Genomic DNA, 22,505 nt, shown 5'->3' on the forward strand with positions numbered 1-22,505 from the left:
TTAAAAATGTCAAATTTCTGCATAATGTACGTAGGCTTGAGTGAACTTGAAATTGTTATGTTTATTTTGGTTTTTATGTGAATGGGAAGATCTGAGTACATCATGGATACAAAAATTTCATCCCCATCCACAACAATTTCCCGCAATTCGCATTCCACCTATTATATCTGTCCACATGCGCGTCTGCACCATCAGCCTATCTTACTGTTCGAGCCCTGTGCAGGTGTAAAAATTTGGATCTGCAGCAGATACGCAAAGATGGTAAAAATATGGTTACCTAGGGAGGTGGTGGAATCTCCATTTTTTTTTTTTTTTTTTTAGGCCCAGCTTGACAAAGCCTTGGCCAGGATGATTTAGTTGGGGTTGGTCCTGCTTTGAGCAGGGGGTTGGACTAGATGACCTCCTGAGGTCTCTTTCAACCCTGATATTCTATGATTCTATTAATACAACCACATCCACAGATGCAGATATGCAAAGATTTGCAGGGCTCTACATCATAGGAATAAATCTTCCATGATTTTGGCTTTCTTCCCCCACTCCTTATGTAAACAGTTTGTCTCTTCCCTCCAGCAGTAATTACTGCACATAATTCCCACATATGCTGGATATAAAATGCAGAGTGTGCGTGCACGTGTGTGTGTCTAAATTCCCTGTAAGTTGCATGGCTGGGCATGGACCCAGCCGCAGCCAGACCAGCCTGGATCCTACCGGGGCGGCCCGGCCTGGGGCGGCAGGGCCCAGGTGCTGTGGCAGGCAGAGAGGGCTGGGGGAGTCCTCTCTCCCCACCGTGGCCCCCGAGCACCCTCCTGCACCCCAAACTCCTCATCCCCACCACAGAGCCCACACACCCCTACACCCCAACGCTCTGCCCCAGCCCTGATCCCCCTCCCACACTCCAAACCCCCCGGCCTCACTCCCCCCCCCGACATGAATTTTGTTATGTACACTATGAAGGTGATATGTGCACCAGTATGGAGGTGGTGTGTGACACAACAAAATTCATTCTGCATATGAGTGGGCAAAATTAGGTGGAATGCTGCTCTGGGGGGGGGAGGGGAGGGGTATGCACACAGACTCTCTCTTCATAGATGATTTGCTCCTTTTTCCACACAATACAAAATGTTTTTACATCATACATTCTCAAACCTGTGTTAAGCAACTCCTAAGAAGAACTGTACTCAAGACATTTGAGGATACTTGAAGATGTCTCTTAAGAACAGGCCTTATATATTTTACACTTAAATCTTTACAAGTGCACATACTTTATATTACATCCTTCCCTGAAACAGAAAAGCACACCCAAATGTAAGACAGACATGCATCAAATGTGACCCATGTGGAAAATTCATTTGGGGGGCATGAAATAAGAAATTTCATTGCTTAACTGATTGTAAAATGAAATCCAATCATCCATGCTTAAACAGTTAATATGAGATTAGGTAGATGAAAATGACCTTTGAAAGCCCTTTTGCTACAGACAAAGGGATATTTTGTTTCTTTCTAAGGAAAATCATCTTTTCATCTACTGAATTAACTAGCTGCTCTATCATCTTTTAAGCAATCTTATCAAGGTCTCAATGAAAAGAACAATGAGTTCTCACAGACCACTGAAGTGGAACTTTTCTCATCAGGGCACTAAAAGGAAAGATGGATTTCTTATGTTTTCAGCTCATTTCAAATTTTCTAAACTTCAGCATTTACTTTCAGCACCACTTAAGCATACTGTAAATAGTTTTGCTTCCTGGTCAACTCTAAGAAGTTGACCAGTGCTACATGTAATTGAAGAGACCGCTGTGAAACATAAAAGCCTTTAGATACCATGCAAATTCAGCTTTCTACAAGGCTAGATAGAATTCAGCATTAGTGAGGTTGGTATACATTAAAATCTCAAACAATTAATCACTGAAACTGATGGCATATGTACTAGGAGTTTTAATGAGGGTATTTCATGAGCAAATATTAACAGTGCAGAAACTTTACTGGAAGGAAACTGAGAGGAAAAAAAGGGTAAGCTTACCTTTTCCATTGGAAGCTGAATAGAGGCTTTACAGTCTGAAAACTCTACTGTAATACTGGGTCCTTGAATTTCCGTAACTACGTATTGTAGTTTCTGGGATTCCTTTAACATCTTCCTGTTACTTCCACCAAATTTTCCAAGGACACGATAAGCCACATGAGAAATGCTGTCAGCAGGATTGCGTAATGTACGCCATAAAGCCTACAGATAATTTAAACGTTTAAGTGTGCTACATTTAGAGAAATGTTGCTTGAAAATATTATTAATAATTAAACCTGCACATTTCTATACAAGAGAAATGTATTCTTCTCTCAGGGAATAAAATCTGTCTCTCACCAGTAGCTTACCAGACATTACAAGAATTTCCTCTTTTTGAAAATCAAATGTTTCCATTATGTTGTATTTAAGCAGCTGGTCTTTTACTTCTGGTTCTAAAAAGTAGTATTAGCTTTTCTCAATACAACAAAGAAACAGTACAGTTCTCAGTTACGATTTAGATTTCATGGCTAACACTGGAAGGGAAGCATTATATATAAGATACAAGGGCACATTGAGGATGAAGTAAATTTAGGTTAGTGTGCTACTTAATAAGGAAGCTCCATATACACAGGGCTTGAAAAGTAAATGCTATGTTTGGAGTGTAAGGTATATTCAGCTTTTTCTGCATGTGATGAAGAACATCCCATTTTAGAGGAAATGGACAAGTTTAAACATGATGTAGCATTTCAAGGTAATCCTGCATCTAAAAATATGAAAACGCTGAAATCATCCAAACCCGCTTTAAGAAGTAAATCATGCCTCAAATCTACAATACTACATGGTTTTAAAAGAGCAGATAACACAAGTAATTAGTTATTTTCCAGTCCATTACCTAAACTTCATCATCTTCTGTATCTATTAATGTTATTGTACTTGCCACCTTGCTACAAAATCTCATTTCTTGGCCTTTAATGTTTTTGTTTTCGTTTTTAAGAACAAATATAGGGGGAAGACCTACAAAAATGTTATGTCCTGGCCTCGTTTAATTTACAGCTTTTCATGCGTGCATCACCCAGCTTGAAAGTTCTGCGTCTACTTCGTACAGACCTAATGAGAATGGTTCTCATAACACTGACCACCCTGAGATTCAGCAATACTAAATTTCAAAGCAAAGGTTTAGGGATATTTAAGTGATCAATGACACCTAGTGGTTTTAGTAAAAACTACATATTTACCTGCATAAGCTCCGCTCGAACTGGCTGAATATGATCATACAGGAAGTCTGGCTGTAAATTATCCACACACAATTCAAGAGTTCTTAAACCTTGGCTAACCAGGGTCTGAGATCCATTTAGAGCTGACACCAAAGGATCCATCAACATTGGCAGATAAGGAAGGAGGGAGCTCAATCGAACCGGTACAGTGAGACAGAGTTCTACAAACAGATCTTTCATATGCTGCTTGTGCAGGCCACTTTGCAACATATTAAGTCCTGAAAAATAGTAGGAGGTTACATATCTTTTTAAAAAGACACTATAATAATATGGTCTAAAACAGGAGTGGGCAAACGATGGCCTGGGGCCCCTCCAGAAGTTTTAATCTGGTTCTCGAGATCCCGCCAGGGAGTGGGGTCCGGAGCTTGTCCTGCTCTGGTGCGCACCAGCTGGGGAGTGGGGTCAGGAGCTTGGCCCGCTCCGCACGGTTCCTGAAAACAGCAGCATGTTCCCCCTCTGGCTCCTACGCACAGGGGCAGCCAGGGTGCTCTGAACACTGCTCCTGCAGCTCCCATTGGTCAGGAACTGCAGCCAATTGGAGTTGCATGGGCAGTGCCTGCGGATGGGGCAGCATGTAGCGCTGCCTGGCCACACGTGTGTAGGAGCCAGAGGGGGGACATGCCGCTGCTTCTGGGAGCTGCTTGAAGTAAGCACCACCCAGAGCCTGCACCTCAACCCCTTCCCGTGCCTCAACCCCCTGCCCCAGCCTTGATCCCCCTCCCACCCTCCAAATCCTTTGGTCTGAGCCCAGAGCAACCTCCGGCACCCCTAAACCCTCATCCCCAGCCCCAGGCCAGAGCCCACACCCCCAACTGAAGCCCTCACCCCCTCCTGCACCCAAACCCCAATTTTGTGAGCGTTCATGGCCCACCATATAATTTCCATACCCAGATGTGGCCCTTGGGCCAAAAGGTTTACCCATTCCTGGTCTAAAACAACCAGTATTTTTCCAATCACATTCAGTGTGCCTTAAGGTTTCTATATTTAATGCATTTGATAAAGCTGCTTCTCTATATCTATTCCCTAATTAAAAATCTGTTATTCCTATACATATGCATGTCCAAAGATAACTATTATGTAATAGAAAACAGACTGCAAATACTATGGACAGAGTGTATATGTGTATGCAAGCACAGTAACATGCACATTTAACATCATGAAATAACCTTTTAGTACACTGGTCTAATTTGGCTAATTCTAGCCTTCAGACAATGAGGATGCTGAACGAATTCATATGTTCGGCAAATACATTTAAAAAAAAAAAAAGCACATGCTAACCTGAATGGTTTAATTTAAGATTTTGGCCTTCCAGTAAAGATAAAACTAAAAAATGCAGTAAATATTTTCAAGAACTTTTATTGTGTCCACAAAATAAATATGTACACTATACCCTAACTCTATCCCTTCCACCCCCCACCAAAAAAAGCTTTTATGGCATACATTCCATAAGCCCCAGGTAGTAACTCTATTTGGGTATATATATATTTTCCCCAATGCACTCTATGTACAGACCGGTAGCTTACATATATTTGTTAACTAAATGGAAAATAAAATTTCCTAGCTGAAGATGGTACCACAGGATTTCACTTTCCTGATATTGATTACCTCTCTCCAAATCTCAGTGGTTCGGCTTGGTCCTCTGCTCAGCATTAACACTTCTGGCCACTATCTTTTCAGTTATGCATACCCTTATAGCCAATCTAATTTTGTTAAATTAGTTGGTCTTTAGACACTGTCACCATTACTTTTTTAATCTGAGAAGAGGCACTTTTTCTTCGTACCTCTCTCCCCAAATTGCCATGGTTCTGGCCACACTGCTTCTCCTACCCCACTCTCACTCCTCAGTACTCCATGCTAACAAGAACAAGTATACCAGAACTCGCGACGGGAGGCAGAAAGAGTGAACAGCAGGAGCTGAGCTAGCCAGAACCCTGGAGACGGAGGCAGAAAGAGGAAATGAGCTAGAGTCAGATATTTCAAATACATGTCAATTGCCAAGAGTCCCCATGTGTGATATCTGTAAAACACATTTACCCAGTAATAGAACTTATTTTCAACACTTAATTGGAAATAGGGAAAGGTATTTGTTCTGACCTTGCAATAAGTTTGGTAACAGTGGCAAGAACTCTTGATACAGGAGATCATGACTGCCTCCTCCAATAGATCTGAACAGTGCTCTAAGTAGAAGGAAATAGTTGTATGGCTCCTTGGCAGTCTGTGCAAGTTCCATAGAGCTGTTCACTATCTTGTGCAAATGCGGCTATAAAAAGAAAAGCTTCAAGATTAAAGCATCCATTTTGTCATCACTGTTTAAAAGTTCAACAGGATACAAAGTTATTTGCTGTCAATCTTCTAGATCAGAGTTTCTCAAACTGGGGATCGTGACCCCCAGAGGGTCATGAGGTTATTATGAGGGAGGTGGCAAGGTGTCAGCCTCCACTCCAAACCCTGCTCCGCCTCGTGCATTTATAGCAGTGTTAAAAATAAAAAAGGTGTTTTTAATGTATAAGGGGGAGGAGGGGTCATGCTCAGAGGCTTGCTATATGAAAGGGGTCACCAGTACAAAAGTTTGAGAACCACTGTTCTAAATGAAATAACCTTCCTTGATATAGGTGAGCAGCAGAAACACAAGCTTAACAAAGAGGTTGCTAAAGGTTAAACATTAAAAATATAGAAAGAGATTATCTGAATTAGAGCTAAGAAATGTATCATTCTCAATCATTGGAGACATGGGTTCACATGAGTCACAAATGAAAGAGTTTGCTCACGTATCCTGCAGTACAAAACAAAGTACAAAACAAAACACTGAATCTGACATAATTGGCAACCTGTGCTCCAAAGAACCTGAAGGATGGACTAGCAGAAATATCAGAGGTAAACGAGCAGAGAATTTATACAGCACCCTCTTGCTCTAGGTCTAGCGTTATCATTAAAGCCTTCATTTTCATTGGCACTAAATTCACTAATTTTTAAAAGCACTCCATTTTTTTTTTAAATCTCTGTAAATTTCTAATTGCAATTCTGGTTAAAGTCATCTTAGAATGCAGGACATTAACAGCTTGTGGAAACTATTAAAAACTGCAAGGAGATATCAGGACTGTCTCATCCCAGGTATGAATAGTGAAATAATTATAGCTTTTATTAACGTCTGAAAGCCCTGTACTCTGCTACACAACTGCTGTGAATAGCTTTCATCATTCAATTAAATTGTCTACTCAAGGCCACATCATCAATTCTGTTGAAACAAAAATATAACAGAAGCATGGAACTGTGAAGGCAGTAAATCATACCATTTAAATTGGATTTGCAGTTTATAAAATTTAAGTGACCTTGATTTGGATGACAGGTGAGGGGAAACTTAGCACATTACATGCATATAGTTTCAGATTACTGTTGCTTTACGAGGAAGCAAGTTAAAGTAGTAATCCATAAATAAGACTAAACTGCTCTATCTAGACAGCACTCAACCACTCCTTTTACAGTGAACCCCCCACCTAAATATCTACCAGTATAAAGTTGTTTATCTTGGATACTTCACTCTTTTGGGGGAGAGGGAATGGGAGGAGGAGCAGGCAAAACAGGGTTACATTAAGATTTGATGCCTTTTTTGCCTATATACACAGTAAGCGGTTCTAAGAAAACACTTTACTTTTGTGCTTTTAAGTACAGAAACCACCACATTTCTAAGATCATTATAATGAGGCAGCTTAGACAACACTTGTCACAGGAACAATTTTAAAAACAAATTTTGTTTTCCAATCCAGACTTCAATGGCATTACTCGCACAAACATACTCCTCTCATTGAAGCTATGTCATAATAAAAGCTACAATTAAGCAATACAAAAACTGTAGAAGGCTTATTATTAAAAGAGAGAAAAGAGATTTGAATTTTTAATTGTGGCTACAGCAATAAAGGATAAAAATACAGTAAGATACAGAGCCTGGCAAGAAAGTTATTCAACCAGAGAAAACTTTATGGGACTTCTAAGCAGATATCTCATATACTCAATCATAAAGACTTAGAATTTTCCACATCACTTCACAGTTCCCAGTATGAGACAGTTATTCATGAAAAATATTTCTTACAAGTAGGCTATCTTCTGCTCTCTGTATGCTGGATCCCTGTCATTAATGGAGGGTTTTTGTTGTTGTTGTTGGGGTTTTGCTTGTTTGGTTGGGGGGGTTGTTTGTTTGTTTGAAAACAAAGAACATTTTTCAAATGGTAAAATGGTCATTTTAGGAAAGGCATTTTATTGTTAAAAACAGTGAAGAAAAATGCAAACACAAATTGGAATATTTTCCTTCCCTTGGTCAAAATGAACTTTACCTTCAGCATTTGCTCATTTTCAGCTGCAAATAGCGAAACAGAGCCGAAGACTAGTTTGAACAGCTTGAGATACAGATTGGATAATTCCACATTCGAGCCCATTTCTGGCAGCCGATCTAGAAGATACTCCACCAGAATTGTAGCAAAAAGGGCAGAGGTGGTCAGGTTTGCCAAAAAGGAATTAGCAACAATCTGTCAAAAGAAACAGATAGGGCAATACTAATTCTATTATGAAAGGAACACAGGGAAAGTCAAATTGATTCCATTAAAAAAAAAAAAAAACCAAGTCATCACTGCTGTTGCTGTTCCACCACCACTGACTCAGTTTAAATTATACACAAAGGGTAAATTATTGTGTTCCCTGTGCCTAGCTCCAATAGTTATTGCAGTCTAAGGGAATTAATACTGAAGGACAGTAGATGAGACCTCTAGGATGGGGTTCTCAACCTTGTTCTTTCTGAGGCCCGTCCCATGCAATAAAAACTCCACAGTCTACCTATGCCACAACTGCTTTTCTGCATATAAAAGCCAGGGCCAGCATTAGGAAGTAGCAACCAGGGCAATTCCCAGGGGCTGCAGGCCACAGGGCCCCCCGCAAAGCTCCATTGCTCAGGCTTCAGCTTCAGGGCCCTGGGCTTCAGACCCATGCGGTGGAGCTTCGGCTTTCTGCCCTGGGCCCCAGTGAATCCAATGCTGGCCCTGCTTAGCGGACCCCTGGAACCTACTCCTGGACTGCTGGTTGAGAACCACTGCTCTCGGTTACTACTTTCTGCACAACTCAAAAACCCACTCCATTCAGCTCGTGAACACCACAGTCCACTGATACCTTCACTGTTAACTTAAATTTAAGCATTTCAAGTTACATGCCTTAAATTTTACCTACACAGCAATAACCGTAGAAAATAAAATCCATCTTTGCAGAATATTTGTATTGTTTCAATCTTGACTGGCTGTAGAAATACCTTAAAAGTTAATTTCAATGTTCTGAATTAAAAACAAAAATTAAGTCTGATTTAGAGCAAAAACAGCTATGCCTCACTGTTATATAAAGTAAAACCATCTACCTGAAGGGCATAGTTTTTTGAGATTCTTTCCACCAGATAAGGAACAGTAGTTTGAAAGATTTCTTTAAAAGTCAAAGGATTCATCATTGTGAAGACACCAGCAAAATGCTCCAGGACCTCCTTTTCCTCTTTCATCCTGACTGTCTGACAGTTTGCAACTCGAATATATGCCTGGCCATTTCCTGCTATTTGGACCTAATGCAGCAAAGTTAATACACAGTTGAGTAATGCTGTCACAACATGAACAATTTCCTTATTATTCTCAAAATATCTATATAGAATGCCAGTTGGTACACAGTGCCTTACATGCAAGACAACAATGCCCCAGCCCTGGGAAAGTTTCAAAAAAATACATCAAAATTTGACACTTTAAGCACAATTACTAAATTAAAATAGCCAAGTCAAGAGTGGGAGGGGAAGGAGACAGAGATAACATCACATTATATTTGGGCAATTATATAATTTCAGACTTAAGTCTCTCGTTAAACTACAGATTTCAGTTAGACATATGCTAAGTGAATCCCTTCATGAATTTTTGAAGGCAGGATTGCATTTATTTCATAGATTCTAGAGTCTGACCTCCAACATAACACGGATCATAGAATATTTGTTTACAAAATACACATTTTTCCTCACAGACCACCAAGCACTTTGTCAGTCTTTAAATTAATGAAAATTCTATAGCAGAAGCATTTCCAATATCATAAATTCCACATATACAAAAACAAAAAACCCCAAAACTTAGGTATATAAATATAGCCCCTTGGACTTCATTTCCACACATGGATCAAAAATATTCTCTATTAAAAACAAATAGTATTCAGAGCTTGTGTGTATAAAAATGACACAGAATTATGCCCTGACCAGACTACACACCTGATAAATATCCAAAGCTTGCATTGCATATTTCACCAACTTTATATAGATCTGTGTCTCCTTTGGCTGCAACTGTTTGTTAGGAATGAACTGTGCTTCTGGAAGAAGGAAAGAATAAACACAGTTTATCTCTATTACAAATAGAATTTGATTTTATGTTATAAAGTGCGAAATTAAAAGTGGATGTAATTAAATATTGTGTAGTATTACCACCAGGTGCTTTGCATGATGTTATGCCCCATGTAATTGTCTTGACACCACAGACCAAAGTTTTTACTAAGCTTCGGCAATCTGTGACCTGGAACGTCTGCTTATCTTCTTTCTCTTTTTCTCCTTGTTTTTCAAACACAGGTGTTGATGCTGGGGTCACAGGAGTGGCAGGGGCAAGGGATGGAACAGGAGCTGCATTTGCTCCTGTCGGTACTCCAGGTAAAGCGGCTTCAGCTGCACCAAGTTCAGACTGTGGCTTACACTTTTTAAAAATAACAGAAAGCTGGTACCGTGCTATGGTATGAAATTTCAAAACAAAAACCTGAGGCATGAGAGAAAAAACAAAGGGAGATTGAATTAATTTTGAAGATTGTTACTAGTATATTAACTTTAGGGTCAAACTACTTCAGACCAAGACAGCTGGGTTAATAAAAATTATACTCAAGATCTCAGAAATATCAAATAGCTCCAAAATAATTCAAGTAATCACTGGTAAAATTCTCTTCTAAATGGACTAACGATATTTGATTACCTTAACACGTTCCAAAAAGTAAAAAAAATACTTGCTGAAGACTAATTAAGCCCCTCAAATGAGATCTGATCTCATTATGGTTACTTTCCTGATCTGTCTGACATCAGAGAATTAGATTTTTTCAAACAAAAATTAGAACAGTCATAAGCAATCCTAGAGTAATACTTGCAGATCTCCTAGTTTCCACGGTTTAACTGCTTCCATAAATATATATAATTCAGTGTTTTTCTTCCTTGCTTCATATTTCTCATCTTCTTTCAATTAATTTTATTTTTCTGAATTTTAACTTCAAGTTTGATAAATGGGCAAAATCATAGGATACCTGGAACACAGACACTGCCAGTCCACTACACTGCACCACAATACCATCTAATATTAAAGACTCTTCATACATAGGGTCAGAGTTACTTCGTGTTTTGAGTGAAAGCATGTCTTGCTATCCATGAAAAACTGCCAACTTTAGACTAAAACCCATCCTAGCCTAAGCAGTATTTCACGTTAGTCTGCTAGGATATAGTTCAGGAGTGGTGATGACTAAATTTCAAAGCAGCTATATCCAACTCAGCCCCTTCCCCACCCTTCTTCACCTCCTCCCAAGCAGCTAGAGCCATGATATAAACTGTCATTATAAACAGATGAGAGAGAAGGTGGGGAAGGGAGAAAAACCAAAATCTTCAGGGATCCCAGGAGACAAAGAATATGAGGCCACAGCCTTGAACTGCTATGAGACTGACCTGGCTTTGATTCTCAGGGCTGCTCTCATACCTCAAGACTGCACTACCAAGGCCATATTCACCCTGAGGTCTTTGTGAAAGTCTCCAGCTGTTAAACTAATCATGTTGTATAAATACTGCTCAGAGAACGTCCAGATTACATGATGGTAGAAGCACTGGAGGCCTTTCTACTTTAATGCTCTGACTGCAACTAGCAGTTAGAGCTTCACTGACACTGGCACAGCACTGGGAGATAGTCACACAAACCTCAGTGTAAACAAGGTTCTACAGAGGAAGTATGCTTCACACTTGAAAGGTAACGGGTGCTCAACGTAACACAGCAAAACTCCCAGCATGTAAAGGTGCTGTGATGACAGGTTCTTTAGGAACTCCCATCCAATATTCAGCAGGAAAGATGGGTGTTATAACAAGGGAACCTAAAGACGGTGTTTATTAAACAGAAAGGAATGGGGACACCCAATACTCTAAAAGAAGATGCTGAGGACCTCCCACTAAATCGCAATTCAATTTTCCAGCTGTCGAACATAAGCTGAACACCAGCTTGGGACGGAAAGGAATTTCCCTTCAGGTTAAGGTACTGCACAAGTTTTAAAATCCTCCCTTTGAAATATCTGGACCTGGACACTGCTCAAGGCAACACAAAAGACGAGATGGTGTATTTCAGTCCAGGTACTCCTATATGTTCTCCATCCCATGGGGGTGGATGGGACAGAGTATTAAGAAGCATTTGGCAATACAGTAATAAAGATTAAGAGAGTGGATGATAATTTATATATCATTCCAATATTAAACTTTTCAACCAAATCAATACCTCTAACATCCTCATAAGAATATCTCTGCCATTTCCATTTTCTTGTTCACTTTTGGAACGGATACAGTCTACCAAGTTTAGAAGCAGCTTGCAAGACATAGTCTGGATACTGCTAGGTAATGACTCATCATCAATGTTCTTGGCAAATAACTGAACAGCCAGGGAGAGATCATTGAGTGGTAGATGCTGACGGACGTGATGTACCAAATCTGCCAGTGTACTATATGCAAGAGGCCTATGGATAAAAAAGGAATTAAAAGGCATCACATTGATCATACATTTATAGTATGCTGCTACTCAGATATCGTTAATTGTTACTACATTCAAAACTATTTTTAAATATTAAAATTCAAATGGTAATAGATTTATTTATACATTCACATTTAACTCTCAATATAATGTATTTGATTATTTCCTGTATACAAATTATTATACATTTCCTGTGTACTTTACTATAGCGGCGGACACGCGGGGAGGGGCCCGGAGCCCGGCTCGGCATCAGAGCTTGGAGCCCAGGAGCAAGGGGGAGGAGGGCACCCGGGGGGCAGATCTGGGGGTCAGAGCCGGGCTGAGGGTGGGGGGAGTCAGTGGGGGGAGCAGAGCTGGAGTTTGGGGGAGGTATGTTTGGTGGGGCACAGAGCTGGGGTCAGGGGGATGTTCTTTTATGGGGAACAAAACCGGGGGATTGAGCGATAGTCGGATGGGGGTGCGGAGCTGGGAGTTTGGGAGAGATGTTTGGTTGGGGTGCAGGTCTGGGATGTTGGAGGGGGCAGAGCTGGGGTTGGGGGGGACGTTCCGTCCCCCGTTTTTCTTCTCTCCCTCCCAGTATGTCCCCAGCACATGCCCTCTTCCACAACAAATAGTTTGGTTTAATGTTATATTCTGTTTTCCTAAAAACATCTAACTTTTAAAGTGTTACTGAGCTGTTTCGGAAACTTTTGTAATTCCTGGGCTCAAAAATTTTAAGAAAATGAAAATTTTTATTTTGTACACCATTAGGACGTGGGGACACATTTAAGGCAGCACACAATGACCATGCTAAGAAAAATTTACCACACATCTGTTGTGGCAATAAAATCTCCATTTCTACATGCAAAATGCCATCAAGCATGCAAATATAAGCTTGTATTTTTATAAAAGCAGGGGTTGCAGCCTCCTTTGAAAATTGTGCTTGACATCTGGCAATTGGACTGTATGTGTATCCTACTGTGCATATGCAGGAATATTTACTCAGATTAAAGTACTAATACCAATGCATTAACTTAAAAGAAAATTAAAAACTTGGATGACTAAAAATCTGATAAATTTTAGAAAAATGAAATGCTTTTTAAGTAATTTTAAAACTGTTTATGAGCCTAAGTCATTGAGGAAACATATGTCCATCTTAACTGAATTTAAAAATAGTACTTTAAAATTAATTCCTCTTGTTTACTTAACAGGACCTAAAATCCAGGTTTCTGCGATTGTCCAGTAAGAAGTCCTAAAAAACCACACATCTCTCAACTGAGATCCTAGTAGATATACACATATTCCATTTATTTTTACAAATTATTTATTGAGAATTTTAAGCTCACGTGTTCAGCTAGTGATTTAAAATCTTAAACTTTGTACCAAGAACAGGATTTGGAGTTTATGCAGTTTGTTGCTCTTTGTTATTAGGATTATGTTTAAATACTGCACAGCGTTAAATACAAATTACTAGTCTTTTCTTAAGCACAGGCAATACCTAAGTATAATGGAGTGAATGATTTAGAATGCTGTATATTCAGTAAACATTAAATATAAATACCATTAAAACGCACCACTGACAAGCAATCAGACAGATACCACAAATTTAATCTCATACCTCAGTGTCTCTCGAGCTGTGTATCCAGAGCCAATTAGTATAGATTCGTCAAATAGCTTGTCCATGCATGGAATAAATTCTATAATACAAAAAAACCACTACATATATCACCAAGAAAAGAAGTAAACAAAACAAAAAGTAATTAAACATTGCATCACGTAACTAATGTACTTAACCACAGCCAGACTACAGTGAATTTATTATGCAAGTCATTTTTCAAGCACACAAAAAGCAATATCATAATGATAGAAAGTATGTTTACTTAACTTTAGGAACTTTGCACTAATTTTTCCCCTAAATGGTATACTTTAGCACAGGGGTCGGCAACCTACGTGCCAAAAGGTAGCACACAAGCCGATTTTTGATGGCACACAGCGGCGGGCTGAGTGGCTCAGTCTGCTGCCAATCTGGGGTGCCAGCAGCACTCAGCACGGTTCTGGCAGCACTCAGCCTGCTGCCAGTCTGGGGTTCCGGCTGCCGGCCCCGCTCAGCCTCCTGCCGGCCTGGGTGAGCAGAAACCCAGGCTGGTAGCGCTGGCTAAAAGGGGGCCAGCGGCCGGGATCCCGGCTGGCAGAAGCTGGCGGACAGAACCCCAGATTGGCAGCAGGCTGTGCCGCTCAGCCCGCTGCCGGTCTAGGGCCCCGGCCACTGGCCCTGCTCAGCCCAGACCGACAGTGGGCTGAGCAGGGCCTGGGATCCTTGTCTGGGGTTCCAGTCACCAGCCCTGCTCAGCCTGCTGACGGTCTGGGGTTCCATCCGCCAGCTCCTGCCAGCCAGGATCCCGGCCACCAGCCTCCCTCAGCCCAGGGTTCTGCTCACCCAGGCCAACAGGAGGTTGAGCGGGGCCGAAGTCTGGGACCCTGACTGGCAAGGGGCCAGCAACCAGAACCCCAGACTGGCAGCAGGCTGAGTGCTGCCGGCACCCCAGACTGGCAGTGGACTGAGCCACTCAGCCCCCCGCCTGCCCCACTTAGCCCGCTACCGGCTGAGTGAATGGAGCCCCAGACTGGCAGTGTGCTGAGCAGGGCCAGTGGCTGGGACCCCAGACAAGGATCTCAGGCAAGGATCACACTAAATTGATAAAATAAAATTAAAATGCAGATCTTAAATGAATCAATAGTTTATATAATAGAGAGAGGAGAGAGAGACAGAGACAGAGACAGAGACAGAGACAGAGACACACACACACACCTTCTACAAATGTTAAAATGTATTACTGGCACGCAAAACCTTAAACTACAGTGAACTTGGCACACCACTTCTGAAAGGTTGCCAGCCCGTGCTTTGGCATGTACACAAAGCCAAAAATTGGTATAATAAAAAAAAAATTCCAGTTCTACATAACAAAAAAATAATGTTAAGTGTGAGGTGTGAATCCCCAAAAAGTAATTTCATAATATATATGAGATGTTATCAACTTATATTAAGGCCAAAAGCTCTTACTAAGTTTTCCTAAAACCTATTTGTGGCAGGGTGGACTAGGTCTGGAGGCCCCCTGCAGGACGCCTCATGGCTCTAAATCACCCTGCCCCAGAAGGGCAGAAAGAGGTCCTCCAGACACCCTAGAGTGGCTGCAGAGGAGCAGCCAATCAGGAAGCTGATGGAGCAGCCAATTTGGGGCCAAAAGGGCCCTATATAAGACAAGTAGCAGAGCAGAGAAGTTTAGTTCCTGCCTGGAGCTTGAAGAGGGAGGACCAGGTGCCAGGCTGGCTGAGCAGCAGGACCATGGAGAGCTCACTGGAGGCAGAACTGAAACAGCCCAGGGAAGACTGCCAAAGACCGGGTGCTGGGAACGGTGAGGCTTAGTGGAGGAAACTGGGTATGAGGGGGTTTGGATGCACAGGGCTTGGGCAGATGGGGGAGCAGCTCGTTGTACAGGGATCCCTCCCTCTGCAGCTGAAGGATGATGGGTGCAGGAAGTGGGGGGGGGAGGAAGTTTGCAGAGATTCTTGCAGTTGGGAAGAAATCTGGGGGTGAGTCTGACTCAGCCCTGGATGCCATGCAAGGGAAGCAGTCCTATCTTCCCACCCTAGCAGAGACTAGCAGCTGAGCCAAGCACAGGGTAGAAGCCACCAGCCGGGTCTTCCCCAGTCCCGCCTCCTGCCCCACAGTGATTTACCTCTCTGCTGACTGCCCCAGGCACCCAAAATATATTGGTGGGGAGGGTCACATGGCTTCCCTGTCAGAAAGTCACTTTTCCGCAGAAAAGCAAATAAATTTGTGAGGGACATAAATTCTGTACACTCGCAGAATTCCCCCAGGAGTACTATCTGGATACTGCTGATGATGGGAATTGTGGAGAAGAGTTGCTCATGCACAGCATCCACATTATGCTACGAGACAGAGAAGTCGACTGCTAGACAAGAGGGACTAGAGAGTGAAGTAGAAAGAGAGATGCAATCTCCATTAGGTTGGAATGCATGAAACATATTTAAAACTAAGAAGGGCAACTTTCCATGGATTCTCAAAATGAACAGGGAGCCAGTAGAGTTTGTTTGGTGATGTGCTTGCAAGTGCACAGAGGATGACTAGGAGGAAAGGTAAGCATCAGCAGTGTTGCTAGAGAACTCAGATTTAGGAGGAGGTCAGAAAAGGAAGAAAGCATTTTTAGCAAATCTAGAGTTTTTTCTACCATATCAGGTCTTTACAATCAATTACCTACTATTGTGAGAAGAGATGAAGCCATGAATAAGAATTTCAAACGTGGAGCTGAAATTAGTATACACAAGGAATACCACAGAGGCAGAAGACAGATGTGGGGAAAAAAGAATTGAGTTCAAGACTGCTTGCGGTGTAATAGCAGAGAAAACTGAAGATCTGAGTCAAGGAAGGGGATAGAGAAGGAATTGTGCTTGATGAGGGCCGTCTTGCTCAAGAGATCAACTTGTCGAGACATTTAGTTGAACAAAAAAAGAGAGGAAACCACAGGTTTTATTAGCCAACACAAGCAGAGAAATTTTGATCATCCACAATTAAAATATCCAGTATGGAAGTCTCATTCTTAACATAAATCTTTGGTTGTGCCACTACCCACTCTAAATTCTTTTAATTTGCATAAAAAACAATTCGGTAAATTACATTACGCAGAACATACCACTAAGGGATTCTACTAATGGCTAGTTAATGAATATGACATATCAAAGATTTAACAAGTACAAAATGATATGAAATTCCAGGAACTTTGAATTTTCAGTCTAATTTATATCGTTTTAATCTTTTGAAAGAAAAATGCCACTTGCAATTCAAAACATGCAGCATCAACAGATATAAACCTTTAAAATGTGCATGAACTCTAATTTGCGTTTTAATTTTAAGCAGCATTAATAAAATTTACATTCTGAAGTCAGTTTTTAAAACCTTTGCCTAAGATTTACATGCACACAAAGTTTTGCCCTTTTCTTTTAAATTGATTAATATTGCATTTACTGTGGCAGCAGTGGAGAAAAAGGACCTCTTTTCTCTCCCCTGCCCGCACCTCAGAAGATTAAGCTCCAAGAATAAAAAAAGGGGGGGGAGGCACGAATCATAATGGCAAGTACTATATGATCTGTCAATCAGCATGGGGGTTGCACTTTGAAAATTTCTTCCACTCAGATATATTACTGATTCCCACATTAGGTCCCATTTTAAGCATAAGGAATCCCTTGTAAACATGTGGCATCCAAAATAAAAACAGTTTTAAGTGTGACTACAATACTACACTCAAAACCCTGGAAAACCTAAAGAAAACATTGTGTACTAATTCCTCTGTACCTCCCTAGCCCAGCTCTAGCACCTGAAGCAATGGACCCTTGTTAGCGCACAAGGTGAGTTACTCCACCCATCCCACCCAGACTGTTTTGGGGAGGGGGCGAGGCGGGGGAAGAGATGGAAAAATAAAAAGTTGAAACAGAGCTAGGCTACTCTAAAACTTGACAATCCTGTCAAATGAAAAGAATGAAGAACAAATCTACCGAAGAACCTACATTAGTTCAGACTGAAAGAAGTCTTCTGTCTGGAGACAAAAACTGAGCCGAATTAGCCAAGCAAAATCACTTTTTAGGTGACTATTCCCACTGATGTCAATGGATTACTCATGTGCTTTATTTCAATCATGCGCATCAATGGTTGTAGGATTAGGGTCCAGGTGTGTATGAGTGTATAGTAGCACCTTGGCAATTGCACAGGTTTTAAAAAAAAAAAAAAAAGCAAATGAGCTGTCAGGGAGCCTTGCTCAGTTCTCCATCCCACTCTAGGACATATGACAAGCTCCCTTGCCTGGGAGCAAAGAAAGATGTTAAGGAACAATTTGGTTGACAATTTCCCCAATAACCTGACCCAAAGAACTCAAAAATCCAATACAGCCCAATTTAAGCAATTTTATAACCACTACCAATGGTGGTACAATAATAATAATAATAAAAAACAAAGCATTAAGCAAACAGAGTGGATCTGAGACATTTACAGTTTCTGCCCATGTTTTAAAAAAAAAAAAAAATACATACGGCTCCTCAAGTCTGTGGTAAGAATGTGCTTAGCAGCTATTAGAAGCTCCTTTCGGAGATGTGCAGTTTCCGCTGGACAATTGGATAGTAACTGCAACATTCCTTTTACCATTTGCTGAGAATACTTAGCCACCAAATCCTGTAAAGTAAATATGCTCAAGTTATATTTGCAATGCAGATCGTTTTAAACAATTTTGTTTTCAGTTTTCTGTATTCGTAGCTATCTATAGTTCCACCTGGCAAAAATTCAAAATTTTTTTTTCCCCCTTAAAAATTCTGCCTGTAAAAAAATGAAGTTCAGTAGACAACCGTTCTATACACCTTTTCTTTAGCTGGAAGGTTTGTCTGCAGACTAGAACTTGATTTTTTTTTTTTTTTAAATAAACCTTTCAATAATAGAACAAACCTGTAACTCTAAATTTGCTACACAAGTCTCCTCCCTCCCTAATCCCTGACGCATGCTGTGCCACTCATCCTCCTCCTCTTGCTGCTTCCCTGCAACAGAACTCACATTACTTATAACAGCAACAATCTTTAGCAAAACCTACCTGGTATATTCTTATAATGTAAGCCAAAAATGATAATGTTTTAATCTGGGCAGCAATAAAGTCAGCATACAGCTCCTTATTGTAAAGTTTGTGTTGCCTGAAATTGAATTGAACAAGTGTTATGCTTATTTTGTTCTTCCTCTCTTTTTGAAATGAGTTTAGAGGTCATGAATAGTGCCAGAAAGAGCTTCAGTTTGCTGTATAGTCAAATTACCCAAAGTTGAGCATACTTGGGCTCTCAAATCTTCCCTCCTTCACCCAGAAGGGGCCTAAATCTAGTAGGGAAGGATCCACCATTAACACTTCCAGCTCCTTGCTAATTCGATGCTTACCCTTTCAGGCAGAAAGGTGTTAAATAATCAGGGCCCTACATACACTGTGGCACACTGGAAATTCTGTAATAGCTTGATAAGCATTTGAAGGTTTTAACTTATTAAAATGAGCAAATGATATTGAAAGCCCTCAGAATGTAAGCGCTTTCTACTGCGTTTCAGACCACCATGTAGTTTCTGGCTTTCTACAGAATTCCAAGATGGCATGCTGACAGAGAATACACAAATCTGTACCTCCTCCTCCAGGGGTCACCTCCACTTTCCCTCAGGTCAAGAACGCTCTCCCTACCTTTCTGCCTTTCAAGCAATTGCTCACTTGAGGAATTGGGAAGACCGGGATAGACTGCCTCTTCCTGCTTCCCCTTCTAGAACCACTGGCTGCTTATCAGGCACGCTGTCTCTCTGAAGCAGACACAGTAGTAACCAATAGGCAGAATATCAATGCTCTGCCTAGACAGGAGGCTCTCACAGGTCCAAGAAGAGCAAGAACACTAGTTTTGTGGCAGGATGGAGATTCCATGAGTGTGTATCCCAGTAAACATGGGGCCCGGCAAACACTGCCCACTGCAATAGCAATTGTTACGATGCTGTTAGATGGCCACTTAAAAACGAACTGAGACAGTTCCAATGACAGTCTGGGTCACTAGTGAACTGGGATATATTCAGGCCAGCGACCTGGAATGGAAATATTCAAAGACTCTTAATTTGCTGAGAGCCAGGATAATTTTATTATAGAACAGTTTTAAGTCAAAAGTAGCAGAGATTTATTGTAGTTGCAAGAAACCAAAGGCAAACAGAGGTGTTTTAAGATAAATTTATCTTAAGATTTTGGATCATTTTTAAATGGCAAAATTTAGCTATTAGTAAACTACGAACATAAGAACGGCCATACTGGGTCAGACCAATGGTCCAGCTAGCCCAGTATCCTGTCTTCTGACAGTGGCTCGTCCAGATGCTTCAGAGGCAATGAACAGAACAGGCAATTTATCAAGTGATCTATCCCCTATCATTCAGTCCCATATAGCAGTCAGGCTTAGGAAAGTAGAGCGCACAGGGGTTACATACCTGACCATCTTAGCCAATAGCCACCGCTAGACCTATCCTTCAGAACTTTTCTAATTCTTTTTTTAACCCAGTTAAACTTTTGGCCTTCTCAGCAACCTCTGGCAATGAGTTCCACAGGTTGATTGTGCATGGAGTGAAAAATGTACTCTCTTATGTTTGCTTTAAAACTGCTGCTTATTTATTTCATTCAGTTGCCCCTGGTTCTTGTGTTATTTCTAGCTTAGTGGATTGGGGGGGGAGGGCGGGGGGACCTACAGAGCATGAGTCATACTTAGATCTATTACCAATATGACCCAGATTCAACTGAAATAGTTTGATAGCCTTACCTGGCTTGCGAGGATACCTGTATTATAATCGTGTTCATGATCAAGGGCACAAATTCAGCCACCACATTATGAATGTTCAGTTTGTAGAGCTAAAAAGAAGAAACAACTTGAAAACAAAATCCAAACACCCACATTTCACATTTGTGCTCAGCAAATTATTAAAGAGCACATCAGGAAAAAAACTCATCTGAATGCATCATCATCGTGGTGGTGGATTTTGCCACAAGATCTTACATCAGTTTTAACTAATGACCTAGACACAATACATAGACTAAATAAACAGGCAATAATAAAATATTCATATGCAAGATACTGTACTAACCTGATACATTAGAACAACAATAATGGGAAGCTCAGCCAACACTTTCAAGGAGAGAGACCCTCTGGGAATTATAGAATGCTGAAAAGTGAAAATATTTTTAAATTTTCATTCTTTTTCAAAAGAAAAGTACTAAAAAAACCTGATAACTAATCCTTCATAAAAACCATGTAAATTATTTATCATTCCTTTTAATAATTAAACATTCAGGGTAAACAATACTTTAATTTCAAAATGCATGATATTATATGGAAGTTTTATTCTTTGGATAAATAAAAATTCTATGCAGACATTTCTTGATCTGTAACTATATTTATATTTTAAATGCAGCTTTGATAAATACAACTCCAACAGCAAGAAGAGTGAGTCATACACATTTTTAAACAGAATATTTTTCAATATACCTGCTACTTTTGGGTAATTCAAGACATAGACTCAGACATTAGAGATGGTGCCAACTGCGATCTCTCTCTTTAAGGGGTTGGGGCTCAATTGCACCAACTCCATGGTGGAGGGAATGAATACAATAGCCGTGTGACAGAGAGCATGTGACTAAGGGCTTGGCTACACTTGTGAGTTAAAGCGCAGTGGATCTAATTTACCTCGATTTCAGTAAGGCATTTGATACGGTTCCACATGGGGAATTATTAGTTAAATTAGAACAGATGGGGATCAATAAGAAAATTGAAAGGTGGATAAGGAACTGGTTAAGGGGAGACTACAACGGGTCATACTGAAAGGTGAACTGTCAGGCTGGAAGGAGGTTACTAGTGGAGTTCCTCAGGGATCGGTTTTGGGACCAATCTTTTTATTACTGACCTTGGCACAAAAAATGGGAATGTGCTAATAAAATCTGCAGATGACACAAAGCTGGGAAGTATTGTTAATACAGCAAAGGACTGGGATATCATACAGGAAGATCTGGATGACCTTGTAAACTGGAGTAATAGTAACAGGATGAAATTTAATAGTGAAAAGTGCAAGGTCATGCATTTAGGGATTAATAACAAGAATTTTGATTCTAAATTGGGGGCACATCAGTTGGAAGTAACAGAGGAGGAGAAGGACCTTGGAGTATTCGTTGATCACAGGATGACTATGAGCCGCCAATGTGATATGGCCATTAAAAAAGCTAATGGGGTTTTAGGACGCATCAGGCGAGGTATTTCCAGTAGAGATAAGGAGGTGTTAGTACCGTTATACAAGGCACTGGTGAGACTCATCTGGAATGTGTGTGCAGTTCTGGTCTCCCATGTTTAAGAAGGATGAATTTAAACTGGAACAGGTCCAGAGAAGGGCTACTAGGATGATCGGAGGAATGCAAAACCTGTCTTATGAAAGGAGACTCAAAGAGCTTGACTTGTTTAGCCTAACCAAAAGAAGGCTGAAGGGAGATATGATTGCTCTTTATAATTCTATCAGAGGGATAAGTATCAGGGAGGGAGAGGAATATTTAAACTTAGTACCAATGTGGACACAAGAACAAATGGATACAAACTGGACACTAGGAAGTTTAGACTTGAAATTAGATGAAGGTTTCTAACCATTAGAGGAGTGAATTCTGGAACAGCCTTCCAAGGGGAGTCGTGGGGGCAAAAATCATATCTGGCTTCAAGACTAAGCTTGATAAGTTTATGGAGGGGATGGTATGATGGGATAGCCTAATTCTGGCAATTAATTCATCTTTCATTATTAGCAGGTAAATATGCCCAATAGTCTGTTAGATGCGGTGGGATCCGAATTACTACAGAGAATTCTTT

The 22,505-nt window shown here is 40.7% G+C and overlaps 1 protein-coding gene across 9 annotated transcripts in view; it reads right to left on the reverse strand.

The window, feature by feature from the left end:
• The window catches only part of TRRAP (transformation/transcription domain associated protein), a 170,009-nt gene that overhangs the window by 129,801 nt on the left and 17,703 nt on the right, over positions 1 to 22,505 (reverse strand). For all 9 annotated transcript variants that reach the window (XM_050966696.1, XM_050966695.1, XM_050966694.1 and 6 more), the window contains exons 10-22: positions 20,749 to 20,826; positions 20,427 to 20,515; positions 18,704 to 18,800; positions 18,156 to 18,294; positions 13,672 to 13,750; positions 11,826 to 12,060; positions 9,749 to 10,070; positions 9,539 to 9,636; positions 8,663 to 8,857; positions 7,599 to 7,790; positions 5,365 to 5,530; positions 3,232 to 3,488; positions 2,018 to 2,218 (exon numbers count right to left, since the gene is read on the reverse strand). In XM_050966696.1, the coding sequence (XP_050822653.1) occupies positions 2,018 to 2,218; positions 3,232 to 3,488; positions 5,365 to 5,530; positions 7,599 to 7,790; positions 8,663 to 8,857; positions 9,539 to 9,636; positions 9,749 to 10,070; positions 11,826 to 12,060; positions 13,672 to 13,750; positions 18,156 to 18,294; positions 18,704 to 18,800; positions 20,427 to 20,515; positions 20,749 to 20,826 (2,148 nt within the window). The remainder of the gene's footprint in view (positions 1 to 2,017; positions 2,219 to 3,231; positions 3,489 to 5,364; positions 5,531 to 7,598; positions 7,791 to 8,662; positions 8,858 to 9,538; positions 9,637 to 9,748; positions 10,071 to 11,825; positions 12,061 to 13,671; positions 13,751 to 18,155; positions 18,295 to 18,703; positions 18,801 to 20,426; positions 20,516 to 20,748; positions 20,827 to 22,505) is intronic.

This window comes from Gopherus flavomarginatus, chromosome 9 (genome assembly GCF_025201925.1).
Source record: "Gopherus flavomarginatus isolate rGopFla2 chromosome 9, rGopFla2.mat.asm, whole genome shotgun sequence".
Taxonomy (NCBI): domain Eukaryota; kingdom Metazoa; phylum Chordata; order Testudines; family Testudinidae; genus Gopherus; species Gopherus flavomarginatus.